At 45.3% G+C, this 11,883-nt stretch overlaps 1 protein-coding gene across 1 annotated transcript in view; it reads right to left on the reverse strand.

The window, feature by feature from the left end:
• Positions 1-2,729: 2,729 nt before the first annotated feature.
• The window catches only part of LHFPL4 (LHFPL tetraspan subfamily member 4), a 57,275-nt gene continuing 48,121 nt past the window's right edge, over positions 2,730-11,883 (reverse strand). Inside the window, exons 2-3 of the mRNA XM_015819866.1 lie at positions 8,775-9,011; positions 2,730-2,779 (exon numbers count right to left, since the gene is read on the reverse strand). Coding sequence (XP_015675352.1) covers positions 2,730-2,779; positions 8,775-9,011 — 287 coding nt within the window. The remainder of the gene's footprint in view (positions 2,780-8,774; positions 9,012-11,883) is intronic.

Here is an 11,883-nt window from a genome sequence, read left to right on the forward strand (position 1 = left end):
CAAGTTTATTATTTGGAGGGGGGCTGGGGCTGTTACTCTTTGTAACCCAGCAGGATGTTGGGAAGCAAATTATGCAAAGAAAAGTGATTTTTCTGTCCACCAGCAGACTAACTCTCTCAAAACAAACATGTGAGAGAAGAAGCAAGACAAATTAAAAAATGGGTTGGATCCTGACAGGGTTTGAAGAAAAAAAATTCCAGCAACCCCCCTCCCCCATGTACCCCTATGGGAGAGGCAATTGGTCTGTGGCTTGTGGCTGTTATTGATGCCTCCATTTTAAGTTCTCCTCCCTGTTACATGACCCAGAGCAGCCACTCTATGCTTCTCAGTGGTACATGTACGTGCACGGTTGCAACATGAGGGGAAAACAGAAATACAGAAGTGGCCCATAAGCATCATTCTTGAACAGACCATCACAGATGGGCACATGCACATGCATGCAACATATATGCACATTCCCTGATTGGACATTGGGACGATTTTCTCTCTCTCTCTCTCTCTCTCTCACACTCACACACGCACACACACAAACACAAACACAAACACACACATACAGGTGCCACTTATTGCTTCATTATTCCAAAGATAATACAGACTCCTATACCCACTGCTGGCAAAGGAATTGGTAAGACTTCCAGAAGCTATTGTATGCGTGAGTTCATTCTCTTCTTTTTAACGAAACTGAAATGAATAATGTTATTCCGAGCCTGCAATCAGATTCATTGACTATGCATGGCCCTGGAGACTGAAACTCCAATCACAAGGAAGGGAAAACTGCCTGTCAGGCCTTGAAAACGGGTCTCTTCCTGCAATTTTAACTGCAGGTTGATGTTGCATTCCCACCCATTCAGACTAGGAAGCTCTCCTGTCCTGGAGTCCTTTATTATTATTATTATCTCTCTGAGCACTCCCACTCAGATGAAAGAAGAGTACAGGTAGTCCTGAGCACGACGGAGCCCAAAATTTCTGTTTGCTAAGCAAGAAGTTTGTTAAGTGAATTTTGCCCCATTTTATGACATTTCTTGCCACAGTTGTTAGGTGAATCACTGCAGTTGTTATTAACACGGGTGTGAGGTGAATCTGGCTTCCCCCCCTGACTTTGCTTGCCAAAAGGTTGCAAAAGGGGATCACATGACCCTGGGACACTGCAACCGTCCTAAATATGAGTCAGCTGCCCAGCGTTTGAATTTTGATCACATGACCGTGGGGATGCTGCATTGGTCTTACGTGTGAAAAACGGTCATGGTTTCACTTTTTTTAGTGATGCAACTTGAACGGTCACTAAATAGACAGTTGCAAGTTGAGGACTACCTGTACTGCATCCTGCAGAAAATCGGGAAAGGACAGTCTGTGCTCTAGTTAATTATTTATAATGATGCATACAACATGCAGGATGATCTTTGCAACACATGACAGAATCTGTGAATATTGTGCGTTGAGTTGGCTGGAGACGCTTTCAATCTTGAGGACCAGGCTGGAGAACATGGATTTATTCCATGGGTACACCACAGGGACCAGAAAGCTGTTAAAGAGCTCTAAGGGTCCTCCTTAAGTAATCTAAAAAAAATGACGGTGTTATCCTCCTCGGGTTTTTTTTTCAAGCATAATAACCAAATATTGGAGTAGTTTGGCAAGCAAATGGTCCCTTAGCAGGCTGGGTGAGTTTGTTTGTTTCTTGGCTGGTTTTCTCCTGATCTCTCAGAAGGAGAGTGAGGGCTAGTAGCAGAGCAGATTTGACACGCAGCCTTGGCAGAAGAGAAGTGACCAAGATGTTCTATGAGTTAGAGATTCTTAGCCAAGGAGGACAGAAGAACACCAACTCAAGGCTCTTGAGCAGTGGTTCTCAACCTTTTTAATGCCGCGACCCCCAACCGGTCGTATGTCGAGGACTAAACCGGTCGTAAGTCGAGGACTAAACCGGTCGTAAGTCGAGGACTAAACCGGTCGTAAGTCGAGGACTAAACCGGTCATAAGTCGAGGACTACCCAACCGGTCGTAAGTCGAGGACTTTCCCTGCCCGGGAGCACTGCGCATGCGTGGTTCCGCCCCCTGCGCCGGCCGAGGCGTAGCTGGCAAGCGGCAGAGATGGAGCAGGCCGACCACCAGCTGGCCCAGCTCAAGGGAGGTAAGGCACCCGCTGGAAAAGGGGAAAAAAATGGCGGACAGCCTTGCTTGGCGACCCCCGTGAAATGGTCGATCGACCCCAAATGGGGTCGCGACCCATAGGTGGAGAACCGCTGCTCTTGAGGATGATATAAATGAAATATTCAGGACTGTTATTGTGAGGTTGCTAGTAGGGTAGGAGATTTTTCTGTAAGCATGCCCAAGGAAAGAAACAATGACCAAAACATGACCTCCCCCGTATTCTGAAGACATTAGGCTGGCCATAATTTTGAGAATTATCTCAAGAGGAAGCATTGGGATCGGGGAATGGCCTCCATGAAGACCCCATTATTGTATTTATAGACCCAGGATTGGCTGGATAAAGATGAACGTTCCTATATATGTAACAAAGCTTTTCCCCAGAAAGAGGAATGAGGTAGACAAGAGCGCTTGATAACATAAATGTGGGTATGTACATTTCCTCTCTTCACCCCAATCCTCTTCCTCCCCAAAAGGATTTGATCAACTACAACACAATATCCTTCTAACACAATTACATACTAATGAACAAGGACAAGACAAAACTAGAATAGGCTCCTATGAACACAGCTAGCAAACACCAGACGTCAGTGAGGCCAACACCAACACAGAGAACTTACCGCAGTGCCAACAAAATCTGTTGAAAATATTAAAAAAAGAAAGTTAGGATTGTGGTGCAGGCTGGCCAAATTTCCTAACACTGTCTTGGGCCTAGCTATGCCTATTTTTTTATTCAGATGATTGCAAGTGGATTCTAAGTAGGCTAGAAGTACGCGATGAATGTTGCACGTAGCCAAGGGTGGCATCTTGGATCGTTTGGTGCCAATTCTGTGATGTTCAATCAAATCTGAAACAGTAAAGAGCCGTGGTGGCGCAGTGGTTAAAATGCAGTATTGCAGGCTAACTCTGCCCACTGCCACCAGTTCGATCCTGACCGGCTCAAGGTTGACTCAGCCTTCCATCCTTCCGAGGTCGGGAAAATGAGGACCCAGATTGTTGGGGGCAATATGCTGGCTCTGTGAACCACTTACAAAGGGCTGTAAACCACTATGAAGTGGTATATAAGTCTAAGTGCTATTGCTAATTATTCAGAAGCAACTCGACACAAAAATTACCCTACACGAAGAAGCGTGTACAGAAACTTCTGGTGTCATAGAGTAAATCAAGTCACAAGAGAATTACGCGATAACTTACTCCTGACAAAAAGTAGATCTTAAACTCATCCCTGGGACTTAACAGGAATTTCCGGAATTTTTTACTCCGGTGCAAAGAGAGAAGTGTCATCGCTGGGGGGGGGCATTCTTTCATTACTCCTTTTGCCATTTTGTTCTTCTAAAACCGATGCTTCCTTTTTCGTAAAGGAGCCTATAAAGCTCTCCCCACCATCACTGCCTAAAATTTAATGCAGATGGACTAGACAGAATTGCCAGCTCTTCAGTGGGCTGTTTTAGGTGTGAATTTAACAGTAATTTAATCTGCAGTAGTGAAGTTTTGCAAAGCATAGGAATAATCACGGCTGTCAACTAGCTGCAGAAGGCAATGGTTGAAAACCTGCCAGTCGACATCATGCTATTTTAGTTGGGGGGGAAAGTGGCATTTGTGGAAGTTTCTAAAAAAAAAGATCAGCAGCATGGCTAGGACATGAGTTTATCCTTCGGATGGGGACTTACAAGGATCTTGCTCTCCGGCACCATCTGGGTCTCCATCCCTAACCTTTGAACAGAGAGAGAGCACAAATAGCTTCACCCTGAAAAGGTGACCGTATTTGGACCTAGAATTAAAAGTGGGCGGGGAAAGCCAAGGGAAATCATCAAAACAATTAAAAAACGAAAATTAGAATATTTCGGACATGCGATGCGACACCCAGAAAAATACGGCATACTCCATTTAATCCTCCAGGGCAATGGTTCTCAACCTTTTTAATGCCGCGACCCCAACCGGTCGTAAGTCGAGGATTAAACCGGTTGTAAGTCGAGGACTAAACTGGTCGTAAGTCGAGGACTAAACCGGTCTTAAGTCGAGGACTACCCAACCGGTTGTAAGTCGAGGACTTTCCCTGCCCGGGAGCACCGCGCATGCGTGGTTCCGCCCCCTGCGCGGGCCGAGGCGTAGCTGGCAAGCCGCAGAGACGGAGCAGGCCGACCACCAGCTGGCCCAGCTCAGGGGAGGTAAGGCACCCGCCGGAAAAGGGGAAAAAAGTGGCAGACAAAAAAAATGGCGGACAAAAAAAATGGCGGACAGCCTTGCTTGGCGACCCCCATGAAATGGTCGATCGACCCCAAATGGGGTCCCGACCCACAAGTTGAGAACCACTGCTCCAGGGAAAGATTGAAGGCAAACGAGGTCCAGGCAGAAGAAGAACATCGTGGCTTCAAAATCTAAGGGACTGGTTTGGACAAAAGTCAGCAGCACTTTTTCATGCGGCTGCTGATAAAAACAGGATCGCCAACATGATCGCCAACGTCCGATAACGGATATGGCACAAGAAGAAGAAGGGGACAAATGTGATATGGTATATATAAAATCACGCTTTGGGTAAACAGGGAAGTTTTTCTTCCTTCCTCTGATAAAATATAAGAATATGGGGCCCTGCTGGAGATAGTGTGGACAGATTCAGGATGAACAGAAGGAAATCCTTCTTGACAAAGTTGCTATGGAATATAAGCTATGGAATAGGCTACTATAGGAGGCGGTGATGGCCACCGCCACCAATTGCTCACAAATTCATGGAGGATCAGACTTCTAGTGGCTTATTATTACTTTTAACCGTACAGGGAACCTTTGACTTACGACCATTTTTTAAACAACCATTTGAAGTCATGGAGGCACTGAAAAAAGTGACTTACAACAGATCCTTATGCTTAAAACCTTCGCAGCCTTCCCCACGGTCATGTAATCAATATTTGGGTGCTGGGCAACCAGCATTCATTTATGATGGTTCCAGCATCCCAGGGTCACATGATCGCCATTTGTGACCTTTCCGGGAGGCTTCCCAACAAGCAAAGTCAACAGGGGAAGCCAGATTACCTTAATGACTGTGTCAAAAAAAGGTCATAAAATCAGGCATGATTCCTTTAACAACCGTATCACTTCGTAGAAGAAGTTTTAATCCAGGGGTCATCAAACTTGGCCCTTTTATGACTTGTGGACTTCAACTCCCAGAATTCCTCAGCCAGACGTGCCTGGCTGAGGAATTCTGGGAGTTGAAGTCCACAAGTCATAAAAGGCCAAGTTTGAAGACCCCTGGTCTAATCCCAATAGTGGTCGTAAGTAAAGGACTTACAACCACAATTGAGCTCAAAATTTCCATTGCTAAGCCAGAAAGTTAAGTGAGTTTTGCCCCTTTTTATGACCTTTTTGTCACAGTTATTAAACAAATCACCGCAGTTGTTAAGTGAATCATGCAGCCATTAAACAAATCTGGCTTCCCTCATTAACTTTGCTTGCCTGAAGCCGGCTGGGAAGGTTACAAATGGTGATCAGATGACCCTGGGACAGTGCAACCGTCACAAATACATGCCAGTTGCCAAGTGCCCGAATTTTGATCCCATAATCATGGGGTTGCTGCCACGTTCGGAAATGTAAAAACCGGTCGTGAGTCCTTCTTTTTCAGGGCCGTTGTGACTTTGAATGGTTACTAAATGAATAGTCAGGGACTTGCCTGTATTTAAAGAAACTGTCCTTAAATGACAGCTGTTAGGAAGTGTCAAATAGGAATTGGCTTGTTGTCCCAATCACGTCACGATTATAAGCTTGCAAAATAGAATGTATGGTTAGTACATCCGGTTAGTAATTGCATAACAATGAATACTGGTATAGGCCAGGGGTAGGCAACCTTGGCTCTTTTATGACTCGTGGACTTCAACTCCCAGAATTCCTGAGCCAGCATGGCTCAGCTTGGAAACCTCTCCCTTTCCCCTCAGCATGGCTGGCTCAGGAATTCTGGGAGTTGAAGTCCATGAGTCATAAAAGAGCCAAGGTTCCCCACCCCTGGTATAGACAGACTTTTGACCTGTAATGCCTCAGATGGACTGCACATAGAGAATCTCTGGCTGTCTTTCCACATATGAATGGAAAAGGGATTTGCTTGTGTTTTTTTTTTTAATTTCTTCCCATCATTATTTCTTGCTGTTTCAGCATTTGGTTCTTGCTGGCAAGTCTGCCTTTCCTTCATACAAACAGATGGAGCAAACCCCGAGTCCTGGAGATTTATTCTGATTAATTAAATTTCCAATTAGGCACCTTTGGTTCTCTGGCTTTCATCTAAGGCTTGGCAAGATCAGGAGAAGCACAAGCAAAGGCAGGCAGTGTCTATGTTTCCTTTGAGGCAGAAAAAAATATAGGACTGGCCTAATGTCACCTAGGCAGCTTCAAATGCTTAATGAGCATTTGAATCTGGACTTGTCTATTCATTATCTAACATTTTTATCTGCTCCTCCAAGCGAGACATAACTTTGAGCATAAGAAAAGAAAAGAAAAAAAGAAAAGAAGTTTCTATTTTCCATTGTTTTTCTAATCATTAAAACCACATCATAAGTGATGTTGAAAAAAGTCTAGAAAGGGTTTCCATCCAATAAATGTAGATACAGTATTACTCTTTTTCCAATCAAAGAAGTCAATTTAACCATCCCTGTCAGCTCCATCTACTTTACTACTTTACTATACTAAAAAAGAAAAGAAAAGCTGCGATCTTCAATCGCTCTTCTGGCGCGCGTGCAGGCGCCTGGGCGGTGGCTGTCCAGCCGTCTCTGCATCTTATCTCCCTCCCCTCCTGTTTTGGAGCGATCCCAGTAACTCCCTTGCCCGAGACAACAGCGATCTTGGAGGTGGGGGAGGATGACGGCCCGACAGAGTGCCTGAATCACAGTTTGAGAAAAAAACAACCGGATTCGGTTGTCTGGCCTGCACGTGCGCCAGAAGAGCGATTGAAGATTGGAAGACAACCATGGGGGCCATGGGCAGATTGCCAGGTGTAGAGCAACTCAGTGCATTACGGACGAGCACAATCAATGGGCCGATGACGCGCTCGAGAAGCCAGGCGCAGAGGCAAGCGGCTATATAAGCCAGCTCCCAGATATCCTTTTATTCCAACTCTGACGACGTCGGCAGTTTGGCTGATGAAAGCTTAGTGACTTTTTATCTACAGGCTTGTTTATATTAAACAGTCTTGTTTACTTTTATCCTGGTGTTTGTTTTCTTTTTTTAAATTTGTCAATATGATGCCCAGGATTCGCATTTTTGGTGTTATAGTGTTATATATGGATTGATAGGTAGGTAGGTAGATAGGTAGATAGGTAGATAGGTAGATAGATAGATAGATAGATAGATAGATAGATAGATAGATAGATAGATAGATAGATAGATAGATATAGAGAAAGAGAGAGAGAGAGAGAGAAATAGGATATATGTATATATGGATGGAGAGAGAGAGATGGATGTATATATATAGAGAGAGACAGATGGATAGATGGATGAAGAGAGAGAGAGAGAAAGAGAGAGAGAGAAATAGATGGATATATGTATAGATGGATGGAGAGAGAGATGAATGGATATATATATATATAGAGAGAGAGAGATGGATAGATGGATGAAGAGAGAGAGAGAGAGAGAGAGAGAGAGAGAGAGAGAGAAATAGATGGATATATGTATATATGGATGGAGAGAGAGAGATGGATGGATATATATATATAGAGAGGGAGATGGATAGATGGATGGAGAGAGAGAGAGAGAGAGAGAAATACCACTTTGGTGGGGAGACAAATTGGCGCTCTGTGCAGGCAATCAGATTCCTGACCACTCTGAACCTTCCTGGTGGCAGCGCCCACTTGTGGGGCAGCTCCTGGGAGGGAAGGGCGTCTTGGGTGACCCTGCAGGAAGAGCTGCTCATCTTTCTCCCTGCTGCGAAGGCAGCTTGCCCTCCTGGGGCACACGTTGGGAAGCCCGCAAGTGTGTCTTCCAAGTGTGTTACCTTGGCAAGCCAAACTACTACTCTGCAATAGCATTATGGTCTCCTGGCTACTGTAAAAACATCCACACACTGACAACGACAATAACAATAAGCTCACTCTGTTCTTGCTGATTTTACTTGACTGTGTATTTCAATTATATTCATTCTGTTTTGTTTTAAACTTTATATTTGTTGTTGTCGTAAGCCGCTTAGATCCTTGGAACAAATTTGTAAATGCAATAATGAAGTGCTATAACCTCCCAATAGTTAGTTTCCCCCCTTTTTTGTTTTGTAAACTAAAGATTGGCTGGGGGAAAAAAATTCCATCCAAACTTTAGGAATGATGGAACTAGCGGGAAGTGCTCTGGGATCCTGAATCAATGTCATCCTCTGTTCATGCCTGCTGAAGCCTTAACGCTTTTCCCAAAGTAAAATCTGAATGTACAGGATTCTAACATTGTAGCCTAGCACTAAGTTAAATGCTGTAATTTCAGGCAACTTTCTAAGTCTTTCCACATCGAGACATGCTTTTCTGCGTTAAACGTGAAGGCAGCCTACCGTAGTTACTCCGATATTCGAGATGGTGATTGCTGCTTCACGGCCTCAGCCACATGCAGAACGGACAAGGGGAGGGGGGAGCTTTATCCCGGTGTGTTTGTGTATGCAAAGCAGAGAGAGCACTCACCTTTGTTCTCTGTTTTGAGCTCCTCGTGAAGCAGGTCGTTCTGCCGGTTGCCGAGGACGAAGGCCAGGAAGGAGAGGATAAGGGCATTCAAGATGCCAATGATGGCTAAGATATAAGCCCAGCGCACAGAGCAGTCGCCCAGCGAATACTTCCCCGTCTTCTCCCCGCACATGTCCCTGACGGTCTCTGAGTCCCAGCCATCTGGGAATATCATGCAGCCCAGCACCAGGCAGAGAGCTGGACAAAGAAAAGAGGAAGGAAGGCCGATGGTTAAGCAGGCAGTGCTCACATCCGCTGATTGCAGATGGAAGGGAGTCCCGTGCGGCATCCCTAAATCAAAACCAAAGTCTGTGCTTAAACGAGTTCTACCCCTTCTCCCTCCAGCACTGAGGATGTTACCTAGTGAGGTAATGAAATGTCTACAAGCAGACAACCAAGCTCAGAGAGCGACAACAGAAAACAACTGCGGCTTTCCACAATTCAACCCTGAGCTATAAATATTCTCTTGTATTGAAAGAGATTTTTTATAGGATTCCATGGTGCATATTCAATGCATTTTCCAAGCAAATGGGACATGTATTCAGTTCACGTTGTCGTGGGGTGGTGGTGATGGGTATTGCATAATATTCATTTCCCCTTCATCCCAGCCTAGTCTCCCTCAACCCGTTGGCTTTCAAGGTCCCGAACCATAACAGATATCGCTCTCAGCCAGCATAACCAACTCGTACGAAGTCTGAAGAGTTGCAGTGTGCCTCATCTGAAGGTCACAGAGTTACCTCAAGTGTCACTCCCATGTTTCAAAGTTTGCCTTTAAAAATAATAATAATAATAATAATAATGATGATGATGATGATGATGATGATGATGATGATGATGATGATGATGATGATGATGATGAAGAATAGACGAGAAAGAACTGGAGAAGATAACAAAATACAAAGACCTGCAAATAGAAATAGAAAGACTGTGGCAAAGGCAAGCAAGGGTAGTAGTACCAATAGTAATAGGCGCCTTGGGTGCAATCCCAAAACAACTGGAGCACCACTTGAACATCATTGGCATTGACAAATTCGCCATTAGTCAATTGCAAAAGGCGGCCTTACTAGGAACTGCTTCCATCCTGCGACGATATCTGTAATACCATCAAATATCCATATCTGCCTATCCCAGGTCCTTGGTAAGGACTCAATAGGTAGACAAAAATGCCAAATCCAGTCTGAATATCTGGCTGACTGTGCGATGATCAATAGTAGTAGTAGTAGTAGTAGTAGTAGTAGTAGTAGTAGTAGTAGTAGTAGTAATAATAATAATAATAATAATAATAATAATAATAATAATAATAATAATAATAATAATAGAAAATGATAAAATTAAACTGCTTTGGGACTTCAGAATTCAAACAGACAAGCACCTGCAACATAACACCCCGGACTTAACAATTGTCGATAAGAAAGACAAAAAAGTCTGGATAGTGGACGTGGCAATGCCTGGAGACAGCCGAATAGACGAGAAAGAACTGGAGAAGATAACAAAATACAAAGACCTACAAATAGAAATAGAAAGACTGTGGCAAAAACAAGCAAGGGTAGTAGTACCAATAGTAATTGGCGCCTTGGGTGCAATCCCAAAACAACTGGAGCACCACTTGAACACCATTGGCATTGACAAATTCGCTATTAGTCAATTGCAAAAGGCGGCCTTACTAGGAACTGCTTCCATCCTGCGACGATATCTGTAATACCATCAAACATCCACATCTGCCTATCCCAGGTCGATAGGTAGACAAAAATGCCAAATCCAGTCTGAACATCTGGCTGACTGTGCGATGATCCATAATAATAATAATAATAATAATAATAATAATAATAATAATAATAATAATAATAATAATAATAATAATAATAATAATAATAATAATAATAATAATAATAGCTAATTGGCATTGTCAAAAGCACCACCAGTCAATTGTACATCTTAAAGTTACCAAGGTTGAGAAACACTGTTTTACATCATTGCAACTGAGGCATCACTACTCATTTTCCCACACACCTGGCAATTACTCATATGTCTTTACACACCCCAACACCCTAGTGAAGCCTGGCCGTAAGACTGGCCTCTTGTCCTGCCCAGGGAAGGGAGGAGAGATGGTTGGTAATTCATTCGGAGGGCCATTGACCGAAGGCTCCTTGCTCAGGCTAGTTTGTTCTATCTCAGTGGTGGCGAACCTATGGCACGGGTGCCAGAGGTGACACTCGGAGCCCTCTCTGTGGGCACTCGTGCCATTGCCCCAGCCTTGCCTCCCCCTGCGACCCCCTCCTCACCAGCAGCCCCCCCTGGAGGAGTCGCCCCTGAGCGTGGCCCACACGGAGCAGCGCAGCCAAGGACATGGCAGCCAGGCAGCGTAGACAAGACTCTGCCCTCACGCCCCATCGCGCACAGTTGATGCTGTGGGGCGTGGGCAGAGGGCATGGCCGCCCTGGCGCTGCTGGGCTGCCTGGGCGATCTGCGGCGGGCCCTGGAGGCGGTAAGTGGCCCTGCAGGCAGGCAGGGTGGGGGCGGGGCAGGGGGTGGAGTGGGGGGCGGGCCAGTTTTTGGGCACTCGGTCTCTAAAAGGTTCGCCATCACTGTTCTATCTAGTGTAAAAAGGAAACATAACCCCCCACCACCCCTTCCTTCGCATTTGACAAGAACTCAAGTCTCGGCATGAACAGCTTCGTCAGAAACAAAAAGGAAGCTGCTAAGATCAGGCCGCCAACAAATCAGTTTGACAGCTCCTGGCCAGCATGATCAATATTTCTTTCTGTCAGGGCCTCTGAAGCTCTGCTGCTCCTGGGGATTTGATGGTGGAGCTACTTGGAAGTCTCTCTGCAGATCCTCCCGCCTGTTTATAGGGCCCTCAGAAATCGGCACCTCGGGACTTCCGGTGGCAGGCGATTTCGCTGGTCGCAGCTGTTTGCTGCCTCCCGCCTGTTTTGCGTAAAAGCCGGTTTGACAGCCAGCATCTGCTGTCAAACGGCTTGATACCTTTCCCCTGGGCATAAGGGGATCGGTGAGCTGCCCGGGGTAGGAGTTGAGTTCCCGAGTCGTCCTATACGGACGATGTAGGCGA

This window comes from Protobothrops mucrosquamatus, unplaced genomic scaffold (assembly GCF_001527695.2).
Source record: "Protobothrops mucrosquamatus isolate PMUCROS unplaced genomic scaffold, P.Mucros_1.0 scaffold1007, whole genome shotgun sequence".
NCBI classification, from domain to species: domain Eukaryota; kingdom Metazoa; phylum Chordata; class Lepidosauria; order Squamata; family Viperidae; genus Protobothrops; species Protobothrops mucrosquamatus.